General features: G+C 45.0%; 2 protein-coding genes across 2 annotated transcripts; one reads left to right on the top strand and one right to left on the bottom strand.

The window, feature by feature from the left end:
- Positions 1-1,131: 1,131 nt before the first annotated feature.
- LOC307210930 (olfactory receptor 2G3-like) lies at positions 1,132-6,261 on the top strand (the record flags this gene model as incomplete). The annotated part of the gene is made up of 2 exons (XM_079967135.1): positions 1,132-1,237; positions 5,296-6,261. Exons 1-2 carry the CDS (start codon positions 1,208-1,210, stop codon positions 6,259-6,261), a joined length of 996 nt encoding a protein of 331 aa, XP_079823261.1. The 5' UTR covers positions 1,132-1,207.
- A 4,876-nt stretch (positions 6,262-11,137) lies between these two features.
- On the bottom strand, positions 11,138-17,097 carry LOC307208889 (putative olfactory receptor 2B8). The gene is made up of 2 exons (XM_079963916.1): positions 16,909-17,097; positions 11,138-12,198 (listed from the first exon to the last, which is right to left on the bottom strand). The coding sequence occupies exons 1-2, from the start codon at positions 16,987-16,989 to the stop codon at positions 11,251-11,253; spliced, it is 1,029 nt and encodes a 342-aa protein (XP_079820042.1). The 5' UTR covers positions 16,990-17,097; the 3' UTR covers positions 11,138-11,250.
- Between the last annotated feature and the right edge of the window lie 423 nt (positions 17,098-17,520).

Below are 17,520 nucleotides of genomic sequence, written 5' to 3'. Positions count from 1 at the left end.
AACTTGGGCACAATTATAGCAGTTTGAAGTTCTTCTGCAAATGACGAAAGAACTCTGACGAAAGTCCCCTTCCCTGAGGATGTCATCATGTGAGTGGCAGCTGGCCTTTGGGACTGCATGTCTTAATAGGGAGCCTGCCTCTAATTGTTCAGCTTGAAGTTTGATTCCCTGAGGCTCCGTGATGTGCAGGAAACTTCCTTGCATTGTCCATTAGATTCTGGAGATGCAGCAACAACAGCCCCTTCTTCAGTAAGATCCCCATAAAGCCAGCTCCCTTCCCCTCCAGTGCCCTGCAAGAAGTAGGCTTAAGCGGGGGGAGGTGTCTAGGTACATGTGGTTGGGGTGCAATTCTCAGCCAGAATAGCAATGATGCTGGGGTGAAGTAGACAAGTTGCGGTGAGAGGGAAGATCCAGCTTCTCCCTTTTATTTAATCTTTGAGGCTCTACAGCTATCTCTAAAACCTTCCTATCTGTTTCCATTCTCCTGATCTTACTCTCTCCCTTTCCCACCACAAACACACAAAGAATGGACGCTTCCTCCCATCTAACTTCTAACTGCATTCAACTCCTTTCTCTCACCTCTTTTTTCTATCACAGGTAAACACATCGACATTTAATTCATTATAGTCTATAATCCTTGGACTCTTTCCTGGGAACACAGCATTTCCTTTCTTCACATTCCACATCTATCATCTATCTCTATCTATCTATCTATCTATCTATCTATCTATCTATCTATCTATCATCTATCATCTCTCTATCTGCCTGCCTGCCCACCTGCCTCTTTGTACCTCTCCACACCTGTCTGCTTCTCTTTGCTTGACTTTCTCCTTCCATGCTGCCAGCTTCTCCCTCAAGCCAACTTCTGCCACAGCCTGTGATCTCTGGCCATAGCTTCCGAACCATAAAAGCATCTGTTGATGGGAGCGAAGCCCCGAGACAAGCTGACTGCTCTAGTTTCCTACAAGTAGCAGGACAAATACCAGAGCAACGGAATCATCCCTGGAATAGAAGCAAAAGTTGTATCCTTAGTCCTCACACGAGAAAAGAACTGGAAGAAGGGAAGGCGATTGTTACGAAGACAGAAGTGAGGTTAGGAAGGGGCCGACCAGGCAAAAGAAGAAAAACTTTGTACTAGAGTACCGATATACGTGAGATGAAAAGGAGAGCTGAGATTAAGTGGCGTTTAGTTTATGTCTTTTGATCTATGGGAAGCAGCCTTTTCCTTCATGCAGAGGTGAGTACTGTAATTTGCTTTATTTACTCCTGCCGGAGGTTTCTAGTCCTTGTAGTTTTGCAAAATTTTGTGCCAACAGGCCTTTGCATCTGCCTCCCCAGAAACACTCTTGAATGCATATTTGTTCTGATTTGCCCTCATGGTGCTCTCTGAGCGGTCATACCCAACCCCTTTTAATACAGTTTACGCCTGCAGAAGATTTCGGATAGTCATACTATTTCATTTCCAAGCAGTGCACAACCTGTAACATGCTGCTGAAACCCTGTAACTTTTTATACCACAGCTTTTCCAGATTATTTTTGTCCTGCTGCATCTGTACAGCAATAACATGCTAGCATTGGGGAAGCGTCGCAGAACTGAGGGCTCGTCGACACTTCCGCTTGTCCGTTGCCTAGAAAGAGCAGTTTTCCCCAGGGGAAAGCAGGGGAGCAAGAGGAAGTGTGGACAAGCCCTAAAGCAGAATAAATCCATTACTAATTCACTGTTGGGGGAACGCATGTGGCTCTGTGGGTGAAACTACAGAACCTAGGGCTTCCCAATCAGAAGGTTGGCGGTTCGAATCCCAGCAACAGGGTGAGCTCCCGTTGCTCGGTCCCTGCTCCTGCCAACCTAGCAGTTCGGAAGCACATCAAAGTGCAAGTAGATACCACTCCGGTGGGAAGGTAAATGGTGTTTCTGTGCACTGCTCTGGTTTCGCCAGAAGTGGCTTAGTCATGCTGGCCACATGATCCAGAAGCTGTACGCCGGCTCCCTCGGCCAATAAAGCAAGATGAGCGCCGCAACCCCAGAGTCAGTCACGACTGGACCTAATGGTCAGGGGTCCCTTTAATTCACTGTTACTGTGTCAATAACATGTTGCAGAAGACACATGCAATAACACGCCCATCTAGAAGTGTCCTCTGTTGGTTTTTCTTTCTAAGCACCCCCACCCCACAACTTCCTTATACATTCCTTGTTTGAAGTTGCTCTATTCCTTTACTGTATTGTTTCCATTTGTCTTTTTCTGCACCTCTTTCAGTTCTACAGAACTGTGGGAGAGTCAGAAACCAGAGCAAAACACAGTTTTCAGTATTTATTATTATGGTTGAATTTGTATACTGCCCTTCATCCAAAGATCCCGGGGCCGTTCACAACATAAGAACACAAAATGAGAATACAAAATACATAATAAACCAAAAACACTCACACACAAAAACAACACATTAAAAAATACATAATAAAACCCAAATAAGCCCATAGGAAGTCCATGGGTTGAAAACTTGGCATATTAATCCATGTCATATTAAATCACTTTGAGGTGTTTTATAGGAAGTGATTCACTAATTAAATCATCATCATCACCATGCTCCTTTATTTTCAGTCCCTTTCCTAATAATTACTGGCACTGAATTATTTTGTCTCTCTCTTTTTATTCCCCCCACCGCCAGCCCCAAAGAGCAGGTCGAAAGGAACCTGAAGGCTCCGGAGCCCAGCGTGAACTCCCGCTACGCTCCAAAGGCTTCGGGTTACCTTCACTGAAGCCTGGAGAGCGAGAGGGGTCAGTGCGCACCGACCCCTCTCGCTCTCCAGGCTTCCAAGGTAGCTGCCTGAAGCCTCCAGAGCACAGCTGCGCTCTGGAGGCTTTGGGTGAATGCACCTTAGCGCACCTTGTTTTAGAGGGGGAGAACAAGAAAAAAAATTGTTTTCTGTTCTCCCCCTCCTATGGTCCGGTGTGTCCTATAGAACGAAAAATACAGTATTCAATAAACATTTTCCAATCTTCTTTAAACGTATGTGAGGGGAAAAACAAAACCCCACAGCTTTCTTGCCCCCATAAACTGTCAAATTGGGTTGCAGACAACTAAGCTCTACTCAGAGTAGAGCCACTGAAATTCATCAGTGGGTCTACTTTGAGTAGGACTAACAATACAGACAGTTGTCTTCCCTTGATCTCTTGAGTTATTTAAACCAGTAACATAATCCATAAGAACAGTGAATCTCAAACTGTGGTGTGCGGATCACCAGTGATCCGCAAGCTTCATTCAGGTGCTCTGTGGGGTTGTTCGTATTAAATATGAATATTGCATAGATATAAATGAATATGGTATATGGATATACATATAGATATTGTATATGAATAATGGTATTTCTATTGTATAGAATGCAATTTGTAACACAACAAAATAGAACGCCAGAAATTAAAACAATTAAAATGCAATTAAAAATCACACGGCATCTACCACAGCACTTTACAATTGTTACAACAGGAAGAAACATAATTAAGGGTCTACCCATACCTTGGCTTAATGTGGAATGTGAACTGCTTGTGCCTTCTTCAATCCCCTTACGTCCAAGCATTGTTCCCCAACTGTTGCTGTCCGACACTTTATCTTCCCTAAATCAATGCAGCCCTCGTTCTTGGCTTTTCAAAGCATAGGCAATATCCAGTTTTGAGGACGGGAAAGTGTTGAATAGTAGTAGTTGGAGGATAATGCTCTCAGTGGAGCATGAGACTCAATCTCAAGGTTGTGGGTACATTTATTAAAGATCACAACATAAAGATCACTGCATGTGGTCCCTTTCATGTGCCCTCCAGCATTTCTCCAATGAAAATAGGGACGTCCTATTCAACAACAACAACAACAACAGTTTTACTATTTATATCCTGCTCATCTGACTGGGTTGACCAAGCCACTACCAACATATATAAAAACATAATAAAACATTAAATATTTAAAAAACTTCCCTATATAGGACTGCCTTCAGATGTCTTCTAAAGGTTGACACAATCGCCTCTCCCACTTTGTGGTTCCCACTTGGCTCCCTAGTATACTCTAGAGCAGAGTGGTCCAACACGTGGCCCTCAAGGCCTTTTTTGTCGGCCCTCATCACTGTATGCTGCCCACCACCTGCAGCCTTCGCACTGCCTTCCCAAAGCCAGATTGAGTGAGTTGCTGGGCTTTGCAAAGGAGGAGCGAGGGGTCTGACAGGGTCATAGGGTCCCCCTGCCTCCTTCCCAAAGCCCAGTTAGTGCTTTTCCAGCTTTAGGAAGAAGGTGGGAAGGTTCAAGGATGCCGTCGGAGCATCGTGCCTCCTTCCCAAAGCCCAGCCCTCGCTTCTCTGGCTTTGGGAAAGCAGCATGAGGGACCCCCTCAAATCTTGGCCTCGCTCCCCTGCCCTGCATGGCAAGGCAGTGTGCAGCTTGTGGGTTCTGGGTCGAAATTCTCTTGCGACCCACTTGGTATGGAAGGCTGGACTGCCCTGCTCTAGAATTAAGGGTGAGGAAACAAGCTGGGAGATGATTCGAACATACATGGAGGAAAACTCTGTTGAATGAAATTGAACACTAGTGAGGGCTCATAGATTCATCGAATTGTAGAGTAGGACCCACAGGACCATCCATTAAAAGCCAATAATTTTAAAAGTTGTGTGTCCTTGTTTCTCAATTTGATCATTTCATATGGTTTTCTGGTCTTTCATGCATTGTGAGTTGCCATTATTTTTATTGATTATACTTTAGTAAATCTTTATTATACAGTGGTACCTCGGGTTACAAACACCTTGGGTTACAGACTCCACTAAGCCAGTAGTACCACCTCGGGTTAAGAACTTTACCTCAGGATGAAAACAGAAATCGCGCACCAGCGGCGCGGCACAAGCGGGAGGCCCCATTAGCTAAAGTGGTACCTCAGGTTAAGAATGGTTTCAGGTTAAGAACGGACTTCTGGAACGAATTAAGTCTGTAACCAGAGGTACCACTGTAATTGTTAAGTGTAAACTGTTTAATTATTATTTGCTGATATTTAAGTTTACAGTTTGCTTTATTTGATGTAAGTTGTTTATTTTAAAGTTACATTTTTATTATGGCTTCTTTGCATTGGATCAGATCGTTATTAGGTGTGCGATCTTTGCTGTCTATTTTGTGGTTTCTTCAGCTTGTAAACCGCCTTGTGCATAGCAATATAGAAAGGTGGCATGCAAATTATGATTCTTGGAGAAAGCACAATCTCCCAGCCAAATAACTATTGCTTCCATTTGCTGGTTGTCTGTGATTCATTAAGGTCTCCTTGATGTTACAGATGATGTACAGGGGAGCATCATGGGAAGAAGGCAACCAAAGCTACCAAGGAGAATTCATCTTACTGGGAGTGGCTGACCGCCCACGCTTGGAGATGCTGCTCTTTGCCATTATCCTGATCTGCTACGTGATGACCCTGTTGGGAAACACAACCATCATTGTGGTGTCACGACTGGACCCCCATCTCCACACCCCCATGTATTTCTTCCTCTGCAACCTCTCCATCCTTGACCTTTGCTTCACCACTAGTGCGGCCCCACTGATGCTGGTGAACTTCTGGAGGAAAAGCAAGACCATCAGTTATAGTGCCTGTGTGGCCCAGCTCTACATCTTCCTTGCTCTGGGCTCCACAGAATGTGTCCTTTTGGCTTTTATGGCGTATGACCGATATGCTGCAGTCTGCCATCCACTGCGCTACACTACCATTATGAACCATTCTGTATGTTTCACAATGGCTGCCATCTCCTGGGTTAGTGGCTTCAGCAATTCACTAGTGCAGACCGTGTTGACATTTAGGATTCCACGATGCGGAGAGAACCGAATAGACCATTTTTTCTGTGAGGTGCCCGCCTTTATGAAATTGGCCTGTGGGGACACTTCACTCAATGAAGTTGTTCTCTTTTTTGGCACTGTGGCCATCCTTCTGTTACCAGTGGGCCTTATCACCATCTCTTATGCCTACATTGTGGCAGCTGTGTTACGCATCCGCTCAGCCGAAGGCAGGCAGAAGGCCTTCAACACCTGTGCTTCCCACTTGATTGTGGTGTCACTCTTTTACGGGTCAGCCATTTTCAGTTACCTCCAGCCCCGATCCGGCTACTCCCGTGACCAGGAAAAGATGGTCTCCCTTTTCTATACATTTGTCACCACCATGCTAAATCCACTAATCTACACCCTGAGGAACAAAGAGGTACACAAAGCTCTTGGAAGAGTAATGAAGAGAATCCCAATAGCTCCTAACTTTTAATAATAATAAAATCTCTCATTAATCATCAGTATGATTCCCCTTCCTGTAGGAATCTGTCGCTTTTCTAGGTCGTATATTAATGAATGTTTCTTTTGTGAATGTTTTATTGCTGTTATGATTACTGCAATCTTATGATGCTGTAATATTGTTTTATTGAAATTGTTATAGAAAGGTTGGGTGGAGATGTTGAAAATAAATGTTCTGGCCCTTGCTTCTTGACAGAGTACTCAAATTCAGGTTTCTGTTTCTACCAAAATATTTTATTCACAGATTACTATGATACATAGGCACCACAGCCGACAGGAGATGGAAGTGCTGCAGCAGGACATTCATCTCATATATAGCTCATGCCCCCTCTTCTCTCTCTCCCATCACGCCAGAACCTGTGGACCTCAAACCAAGCTGACTGTTGAAAGATAAAAGAAATTATTTCTCCTCAAACTGCATATATAAATTTTGGCGCTTGCTCCCACAGGAGGCAGTGATGGCCACCAACCTATAAAGCCTTGTCCTCCATGCTTTTCTCCAACCCTCTTTTAAAGCTATCATTGGCTACTAGTCACGATGACTTATCTTCTACATCCTCTGTCAATACCAGTTTCTAGAAGTTGCAGGAGGATAGAGTGCTCTTGTACTTGCTAGTTTTCCTCAGGCATCTGTGAGACGACTAGATGGGCCTCACCTGATCCAGTAGGCTCTCATGTTCTTGATGTGCTCCTAAATTTTCTCTATATTGAATAGATATTTTTAGAGATTGCATTTATGATTATTGTCAAGAGGTTTTCACCGCCACAGTACACCAAGGGGTGGGTTTTCTCTAATTGCAGAGGGCAGGCCAGCTTCTTCCACTTCTGATACTCTAGAATTTGTAAACCAATATTTTAGATTGCAGCATGGTTAAAAACGTTTTCCATTAGGAAATGCTAAACCCCTTTTGGCTGAGTGTTTTTGCTGCTACTCTGGGCTTCTTGTTGTTGTTGTCGTTTAGTTGTGTCCGACTCTTCGTGACCCCATGGACCAGAGCACTCCAGGCACTCCTGTCTTCCACTGCCTCCCGCAGTTTGGTCACACTCATGCTGGTAGTTTCGAGAACACTGTCCAACCATCTTGTCCTCTGTCATCCCCTTCTCCTTGTGCTCCCCATGTTTCCCAACATCAGGGTCTTTTCCAGGGAGTCCTCTCTTCTCATGAGGTGGTCAAATTATTGGAGCCTCAGCTTCAGGGTCTGTCCTTCCAGTGAGCACTCAGGGCTGATTTCCTTCAGAATGGAGAGGTTTGATCTTCTTGCAGTCCATGGGACTCTCAAGAGTCTCCTCCAGCACCATAATTCAAAAACATCAGTTCTTCGGCGATCAGCCTTCTTTATGGTCCCTGCTCATAAAAATTTGAATAGTTCTTCCTATTTTTTGAAGTAAAGTTTCGCTCACCTTCAGTGGTACATTTGACATCAGTAAATAGGATTTGTTTATGTTCATCTTTATTACGGAATTCCTAGCCATCCAAAAAGTTTCACATTTTCCCAATTGCTAGATGTTTACTTCTTTCTTTAATTTATTTGTTATGATTAAATATTATTCCAAATTAGTGGTGGATTTATACCTGGGCATCCACACACATTTGATGTCTTGGAATGTTTCCCCAATGATACTGCAGTATTGGCATCTAGAGGGGTAGAAGAGAAGAGTTTGTATTTGATATCCTGCTTTATCACTACCCGAAGGAGTCTCAAAGCGGCTAACATTCTCCTTTCCCTTCCTCCCCCACAACAAACACTCTGTGAGGTGAGTGAGGCTGAGAGGCTTCAGAGAAGTGTGACTAGCCCAAGGTCACCCAGCAGCTGCATGTGGAGGAGTGGGGAAGTGAACCCAGTTCACCAGATAACGAGTCCACCGCTCTTAACCACTACACCACACAACAAAAACAGAAATTAAATTGCAAGGTTTACGGTATAAAAAGTTACAAAATTTCAGCAGGAGCTACATGGCGTGCACTGACATATGACATGCACAGAAACAAAGCAGCATGTCTACCCCAAATATTTGCAGGTATAAACAGCATTGAAGGTGGGATCACAAAGAAACAATAACCTGCCTGGATGGCCACTGTGAGAAAAGGATGCTGCACTGGTCGTTGCCACGATCCAGAAAACTCTTCTTATGTTCTTATATATGCAATGTTATGCACAGTCTTTGAGCGGTGAGAGATTCCAGTGGTTCCTTCCTCCCAGACCACCATTTGAAGGTTAGCAGAGACTGGTATCTTTAAAATATATGGTTTTATTTACACATATACATAACCTGAGCACAGGATGGAGGAGCTCACAGCACTAACATCCCACTAGATCTTGCTACCCTGTTTATTTTCCAGAGGAACCCCAAAGTTCAACACACAGAGCAAAACATGTCTCTCTCTCTCTCCAGTTTACACAACCAGGGACGTCTTTACCATTGGGTGTAGTGGCGCAGCGAGTCAGGGCGCCAAGCAGTGGCAGCTCTAGGCGGAGAGTCCGGGGAGAGTCCAGGGAGGGGAAAGTGGGGAGGGGAGCGAGGCGGAGCGGGGGCTTGGTGCCTGCATGCCTCCAGAACCCGTTGGAGGCAGGAAGACTCTGGATGCTTTCCTGCCGTCGGGAGCTCTCTCCACTAGCTCGGCTGTGTGGTGTGTGCTTGCATTCCAAGCTCTATGCATAATAAATGTGACTCTACCACCACTCCCCCTGTCCACTCTACCTCGAAACATCCCCGTGCTTGAGGTTACACGCTGCAACTGCTGCCCCCAGCGCCCCGCCCTCCTTCACCTGCTTCTCCACCGACTTGCACGGAGCCTGCCTCCTCCCGCTGCCCCCACCACCTCTGCACTCCTTCACATGAACCGCATTTCCTTCCCCTGCCCAATCCCCTCCCAGTCACTCTCTCCCCCCCCCTTCCTCCCCAAGCAAGGACGGGGAGACTGCAGCTGAGTGAGCACGCTTCTCTGCTGCGGCGATGTGGATGGCCCAACTCGCTTTGCCTGCCCCTGCCCCGACGAGACCCCTGCCTGCCTCCCATGCCATCCCCATCATGTCTGGCTGCCCAGCCCCGCACCATGATGCCGCCGCAGGAGCTGATGCCCGGTCGCGCATGGGCAGCGCAGGGCAGTAGCGCAAGGGCGGAAGCAGCCTTTCCTTAAAAAAACTCTGGGAAATGGGGGGGGGCACTGGAGGGATCTTTGCACCACAGCGCCAGATATGCTTAAGGCGGCCCTGTACACAACTCAGGATGTTGTTCTTCTATGTACCACACAGGTGAGGTGGCAACAGGAAGGCAACTGTTGAATAGGATCCAAAAGGCAACAGTCTGATTGGTCCTAGAACAATAGGATCCAGAATGCAGCAGTCTGATTGGTCCGCAGGAGCCACCCAATCCAGCTCCAGGTGGAAGTGAATCAGCAACCTGATCGGCCTGCAGGAGCAGCCAATCAGGCTCCTGGATGAAGTGAATCCGCAACCTGATTGGCCTACAGGAGCAGCCCGGAATTAGCCAATCACGCAGGGCCCATGTATATATTAGCTAGACGTTTTGGGGAAAGTTTCATTCATTGCTACTAGGAGCTGAATAAAGAGCATGAAATTCACACTCGACTCCGAGTATATTTCATCTTCCCTATAGACTTAAAGCTTCTGCCGCTGTTGCGATACAGCTAGCACAAGGGAAAGGGAAAAGAACCCCTGTTTTGTCCCAGGCTGAGAGGTAGGAGAGGCAAAAGGTGGCGGACGGTACCTCGGTAACCAAACGCCAAACAAAAGTAAAAATAAAATAAAATAAGGGGGGGGGGAGTAAAGCGTAGAAATTTAACTCAGGAAGAAGGAAAATGCAGCGGTAAATGGGGATGGGAGGAGGGGGAGGATCCAGGGAGGGAGGAAAGCAAAGCGCTCTACGAGGTAAAGCACCCAGCTCTCACACGCCCTTCTCTCAGCAAAGTTTAAGGGGGGGGGGATCGGAATTAAGCAAAGCTGCAAACAACGCAGAAGCAGAGAGGAGGGAAGGAAACCTCAGGACAAACCGCAGGACAAAAGGCAAAGCGCCCAGAAACCTCTCTCACCTGTGACTCCGTTTTGGCTTGGCCAGACTTTGGTCGTCCAGAGGCGAGGGGTGAAGAGCTTTGGCAGAAGAGGCTTCACGGAAAATAGACAGAAAGCCAAGCGTGGAGAAGCTGACTGATGTGGAGAGGTAGAAAGAGGCAGGCACATGAATAGATAGATAAAGATAGATATGGGGTGTTTGGGAAGAAAGGCTGACTAGATAATGCAATGAGAGAGATCCAATGGGCAGGCAGTAAGATGAGGAGAAAGGAAGCAGGAGAAAGATGAAGATAGGTCCAGCTACAGCAGTTAGCCTCAAAGTTTAAAGAAAAGGGAGAAGGTGGACATTTCTTCTCCGCCCAACTCCTGCCCTGATCAGCTTGTATATTTCACCCCAGCATCTTTGCTATTCTGATTCAGCATTGCATCCCAACTACATGTACCTAGAGACGTCCCACAGCTTAAGCCTACTTCTTAAGAGCGGGGGCTGGGAGAGATACTTGGTTTTATGGTCTTCTTAATGAAAGAGGAAGGGGCATCTCTACCAGCCAGCACTACCATCTCCTGTCGGCTGTGGTGCCTATGTATCATAGTAATCTGTGAATAAAATATTTTGGTAGAAACAGAAACCTGAATTTGAGTACTCTGTCAAGAAGCAAGGGCCAGAACAGAAAGAAAGAAAGATTTATTTATATTCAACATCTCAACCCCACCTTTCTATAACAATTTCATTAAAACAATATTACAGTATCATAAGATTGCAGAAATCATAACAGCAATAAAACATTCACAAAAGAAACATTCATTAATATAGGACCTAGAAAAGTGACAGATTCCCACAGGAAGGGGAATCATACAGATGGTTAGTGAGAGATTTTTTTATTATTAAAAGATAAGACTGAACTGCTGAATAAAGTTAGGAGCTATTGGGATTAATTCCTCTTCAATACCCTTCCAAGAGCTTTGTGTACCTCTTTGTTCCTCAGGGTGTAGATTAGTGGATTTAGCATGGTGGTGACAAATGTATAGAAAAGGGAGACCATCTTTTCCTGGTCACGGGAGTAGCCGGATCGGGGCTGGAGGTAACTGAAAATGGCTGACCCGTAAAAGAGTGACACCACAATCAAGTGGGAAGCACAGGTGTTGAAGGCCTTCTGCCTGCCTTCAGCTGAGCGGATCCGTAACACAGCTGCCACAATGTAGGCATAAGAGATGGTGATCAGGCCCACTGGTAACAGAAGGATGGCCACACTGGCAAAAAAGAGGACAGCCTCATTGAGTGAAGTGTCCCCACAGGCCAATTTGATAAAGGCGGGCACCTCACAGAAAAAATGGTCTATTCGGTTCTCTCCGCATCGTGGAATCCTAAATGTTAACACGGTCTGCACTAGTGAATTGCTGAAGCCACTAACCCAGGAGACGGCAGCCATTGTGAAACATACAGAATGGTTCATAATGGTAGTGTAGCGCAGTGGATGGCAGACTGCAGCATATCGGTCATACGCCATAAAAGCCAAAAGGACACATTCTGTGGAGCCCAAAGCAAGGGAGATGTACAACTCAGCCACACAGCCACCATAGGAGATGGACTTGTTTTTCCTCCAGAAGCTCACCAGCATCCGGGGTCCGAGGCTGGTAGTGTAACAGAGGTCAAGGATGGAGAGGTTGCAGAGGAAGAAATACATAGGGGTGTGAAGATGGGGGTCCAGTCGTGACACCACAATGATCGTTGTGTTTCCCAGCAGGGTCATCACGTAGCAGATCAGGATAATGGCAAAGAGCAGCATCTCCAAGCGTGGGCGGTCAGCCACTCCCAGTAAGATGAATTCTCCTTGGTAGCTTTGGTTGCCTTCTTCCCATGATGCTCCCCTGTACATCATCTGTAACATCAAGGAGACCTTAATGAATCACAGACAACCAGCAAATGGAAGCAATAGTTATTTGGCTGGGAGATTGTGCTTTCTCCAAGAATCATAGAGTTGTAGAGTTGGATGGGACCCTGAGGATCATTTAATCCTACTCCCTGCAGTGCAGGAATCTCAACTAAAGCATCCACAACAGATGGCCATCCAACCTCTGCTTAAGAACCACCAAGGAAGGAGGGTCCACCACCTCTCATAGGACTTCCATACTTGGACTGGCACTTGAGCTCTGGCCTCTAAAGTTTTGTTCCAAGTTATAGTTAGCGGGCTGCTGTCATCTCCATACCCAGAAAAGCTGTGCTGGACAGCACAATGGGGATGCAATGGAGGCAGCCTTCAGTGCCTCTAGGTAGGCTTGATGACTCAGTTTGTTTACAAAGCTATTGTACCACCAACCTTACTGTATGCTTGTGAAACATGGACCACTTACAAACGCCATCTCCAACTTCTCAAAAGATTCTCTGAAAAATCTTACACATCACTTAGGAAGACAGGCGAACTAATATCAGTGTACTGGATGAAGCAAAGATCACCAGTGTTGAAGCAATGATTCTTCAACATCAACATCAACATCAACATCAACTTCGTTGTACGGATGCCTGATTATTGTCTTCCAAAGCAACTACTCTATTCTGAACTTAAAAATGGAAAGCGTAATGCTGGTGGTCAACAAAAGATGTTTAAAGAGTGTCTCAAGGCAAATCTAAAAAAATGTAGTATAAACACTGACAACTGGGAAACACTGGCCTGCGAGCGCTCCAGTTGGAGAACAGCCCTTACCAAAAGTGCCGTGGACTTTGAAGAAGCATGAACTCAGGGCTAAGAGGAAGGCATGTTTGGCAAACCTTCACCATGATCAAGTCCCACCCGGAAACCTATGTCTCCACTGTTGAAGGACGCGTGGTTCTAGGAATTGGCTTCCACAGTCTCTTACAGACTCACTGTTAAGACTGTTTTTGTGGAAGACAATCTTACTTGGCTACGAGTGATTGCCAAAGAAGGTTAGGGTGTGGTGCTGACCATGCCAAGGTTGTGGGTTTGATTCCCATATGGGGCAGCTGCATATTCCTGCATTGCAGGGGCTTGGACTAGATTTCATTTCATTTCCATTTCACTTTTTATTTGCCTGCCACCTTTCTATATTGCTATGCACAAGGCGGTTTACAAGCTGAAGAAACCAGCAGGGGAGCGAGGCCAAGATTTGAGGGGGTCCCTCATGCTGCTTTCCCAAAGCCAGAGAAGCGAGGGCTGGGCTTTGGGAAGGAGGCACGATGCTCCAACGGCATCCTAGAACCTACCCACCTTCTTCCTAAAGCTGGAAAAGCACTAACTGGGCTTTGGGAAGGAGGCAGGGGGACCCTATGACCCTGTCAGACCCCTCGCTCCTCCTTTGCAAAGCCCAGCAACTCACTTATCCAGCTTTGGGAAGGCGAGGGCTGCAGGTGGTGGGCAGCATACAGTGATGAGGGCCGCCAAAAAAGGCCTTGAGGGCCACGTGTTGGACCACTCTGCTCTAGAGTATACTAGGGATCCAAGCGAGAATGACAAAGTGGGAGAGGGTGCTCAGCAGCAATTGTGTCATCCTTTAGAAGACATCTGAAGGCAGTCCTATATGGGGAAGTTTTTTAAATATTTAATTTTTTATTATGTTTTTATATATGTTAGAAGTGGCTTGGTCAACCCAGTCAGATGAGCAGGATATAAATAGTAAAACTGTTGTTGTTGTTTTGAATACGACGCCTCTATTTTCACTGGAGAAATGCTGGAGGGTACATGAAAGGGACCACATGCAGTGATCCTTATATTGTGATCTTTAATAAATGTACCCACAACCCTGAGATTGAGTCTCATGCTCTGCTGAGAGCATTCTCCTCCAACTGCTGCTGTCCAACACTTTCCTGTCCTCAAAACTGGATATTGCCTATGCTTTGAAAATTCAAGTACGGGAGCTGCATTGATTTAGGGAGGATAAAGTGTGGGACAGCAACAGTTGGGGAACAATGCATGGACGTAGGGGAATGAAGGAGGCACAAGCAGTTCACATTCCACATTAAGCCAAGGTATGGGTGGACCCTTAATTATGTTTCTGCCTGTTGTAACAATTGTAAAGTGCTGTGGTAGATGCCGTGTGATTTTTAATTGCATTTTCACTGTTTAGATTTCTGGCGTTCTATTTTGTTGTTTTACAAATTGCATTCCATAGAATAAAAATACAATTATCCATATACAATATCTATTTGTATATCCATATACCATATTCATATTCATTTATATTTATGCAATATTCATATTTAATACAAACAACCCCCCAGAGCACCTGAATGAAGCTTGCGGATCACTGGTGATCCGCACACCACACTTTGAGATCCTCTGTTCTTATGGATTATATTACTGGTTTAAAAACCCCAAGAGCTCAAGGGGAGACAACTGTCTGTATTGCTAGTCCTACTCAAAGTAGACCCATTGATGAATTTCAGTGGCTCTACTCTGAGTAGAACCTAGTTGCCTGCAACACAATTTGACAATTTATGGGGGCAAGAAAGCTGTGGGGTTTGGTTTCCCCCCTCAAGTTCTGCATTGAAACTGCGGACTTAACATATAGAATAAGAGAACAAGAGGAACATACGTTTAAAGAAGATTGGAAAATGTTTTTTGAATATATGGGCGAAAATTGTGTACATTTGAAAATGTTGGCAGTATTAAGATAAATTCAACAGTGTAAATAAGTTTTGATGGATGTAGTAATGGAATAATGAATGGTTTAGTTTATGTAAAATATGCAGGAATTTATGTTACGTAAAATAAACCATGGGAAGAGAAGAAGGGAAGTCATGGATATTTTAAAATTGTTTAAATGAATATTCTAAAATGTAAAATAGAATGTGTGTGTGTGTGACACTGGTTTTACTTAAATGATTCATAGGCAAGTCAAGGGTGTAACTTGAACTAGTCAGGTTTTCTAATAATGACAGTAAACTATTCATTATTGTAAAATCTCAGATTCTGAAGAACTCCAAAACCAAAATTGTCTAAACAGGCAACAGCAGAGCAAGTGAAATTCAGGCTAAGGCTAAAGTGATGCATACCAGGGCAAAGAGGTCTGAATTTCACAAACATGCTAACACTGTATGAATGGGGCTGTGGGCTCCCAAGGTTTTCCCAATACATCCTGGGGCCATATCAGAAAGCTCACTTATTATAGCAGTGTGCTGTAATGAATAAAAAGAGAAAGACAAAACAATTCAGTGCCAGTAATTATTAGGAAAGGGACTGAAAATAAAGGAGCATGGTGATAATGATGATTTAATTAGTGAATCACTTCCTCAAAGTGGAAAACACCTCAAAGTGATTTAATATGACATGGATTAATATGCCAAGTTTTCAACCCATGGACTTCCTATGGGCTTACTTGGGTTTTGTTATGGCTTTTTAAATGTGTTTCTTTTGTGGGTGTTATTGGTTTGTCTTTGGTTTATTTTGTACTGGTATTTTGTATTCTCATTCTATGTGTTCTTATTTTGTGAACTGCCCCGGGATCTTTGGATGAAGGGCAGTATAAAAATTCAACAAACAACAATAATAATAAATACTGAAAACTGTGTTTTGCTCTGGTTTCCGACTCTCCCACAGTTCTGTAGAACTGAAAGAGGTGCAGAAAAAGACAAATGGAAACAATACAGTCAAGGAATAGAGCAACTTCAAAGAAGGAATGTATAAGGAAGTTGTGGGGTGGGGGAGCTCAGAAAGAAAAATCAACCGAGGACACTTCTAGATGGATGTGTTATTGCATGTGTCTTCTGCAACATGTTATTGACACAGTAACAGTGAATTAAAGGGGCCCCTGAGCATTAGGTCCAGTTGCAGATGACTCTGGGGTTGCGGCGCTCATCTTGCTTTATTGGCTGAGGGAGCCGGCGTACAGCTTCTGGGTCATGTGGCCAGCATGATTAAGCCACTTCTGGCGAAACCAGAGCAGCGCACAGAAACACCGTTTACCTTCCCGCCAGACCGGTACCTATTTATTTACTTGCACTTTGACATGCTTCCAAACTGCTAGGTTGGCAGGAGCAGGGACCAAGCAATGGGAGCTCACCCCGTCGCGCAGATTTGAACCACCGACCTTCTGATCGGCAAGCCCTAGGCTCTGTAGTTTAACCCACAGCGCCACCTGCGTTCCCCCAACAGTGAATAAGTAATGGATTTATTCTGCTTTAGGGCTTGTCCACACTTCCTCTTGCTCCCCTGCTTTCCCCTGGGGAAAACTGCTCTATCTAGGTAACGGACAAGCGGAAGTGTTGACGAGCCCTCAGTTCTGCAACGCTTCCCCAACGCTAGCGTGTTATTGCTGTACAGATGCAGCAGGATAAAAATAATCTGGAAAAGCTGTGGTATAAAAAGTTACAGGGTTTCAGCAGCATGTTACAGGTTGTGCACTGCTTGGAAATGAAATAGTATGACTATCCGAAAGCTTCTGCAGGCGCAAACTGTATTAAAAGTGGGGTTGGGTATGACCGCTCAGAGAGCACCATGAGGGCAAATCAGAACAAATATGCATTAAAGAGTGTTTCTCAGGAGGCAGCTGCAAAGGCCTGTTGGCACAAAATTTTGCAAAACCACAAGGACTAGGAACTTCCGGCAGCAGTAACTAAAGCAAATTACAGTACTCACCTCTGCATGAAGGAAAAGGCTGCTTCCCATAGATCGAAAGACATAAACTAAACACCACTTAATCTCAGCTCTCCTTTTCATCTCACGTATATCGGTACTCTAATACAAAGTTATTGTTCTTTTGCTGGGTCGGCCCCTTCCTAACCTCACTTCTGTCTTCGTAACAATCGCCTTCCCTTCTTCCAGTTCTTTTCTTGTGTGAGGACTAAGGATAGAACTTTTGCTTCTATTCCAGGGATGAATCCGTATTAGTCCTCCTACTTGTAGGAAACTAGGGCAGTCAGCTTGTCTCGGGGTTTCGCTCCCATCAACAGATGCTTTTATGGTTCGGAAGCTATGGCCAGAGATCACAGGCTGTGGCAGAAGTTGGCTTGAGGGAGAAGCTGGCAGCATGGAAGGAGAAAGTCAAGCAAAGAGAAGCAGACAGGTGTGGAGAGGTACAAAGAGGCAGGTGGGCAGAAAGACAGACAGATAGATGATAGATGTGGAATGTGAAGAAAGGAAATGCTATGTTCCAAGGATTATAGACTATAATGAATTAAATCTCGATGTGTTTACTGTTTACTTGTGACAGAAAAAAGAGGTGAGAGAAAGGAGTTGAATGCAGTTAGA

The sequence above is a fragment of the Podarcis cretensis genome, assembly GCF_951804945.1.
Source record: "Podarcis cretensis genome assembly, chromosome: 2".
Taxonomy (NCBI): Eukaryota; Metazoa; Chordata; class Lepidosauria; order Squamata; family Lacertidae; genus Podarcis; species Podarcis cretensis.
The sequence above is the reverse complement of the archived record's forward strand: the minus strand, read 5'-3'. Positions and strand labels throughout refer to the sequence as shown.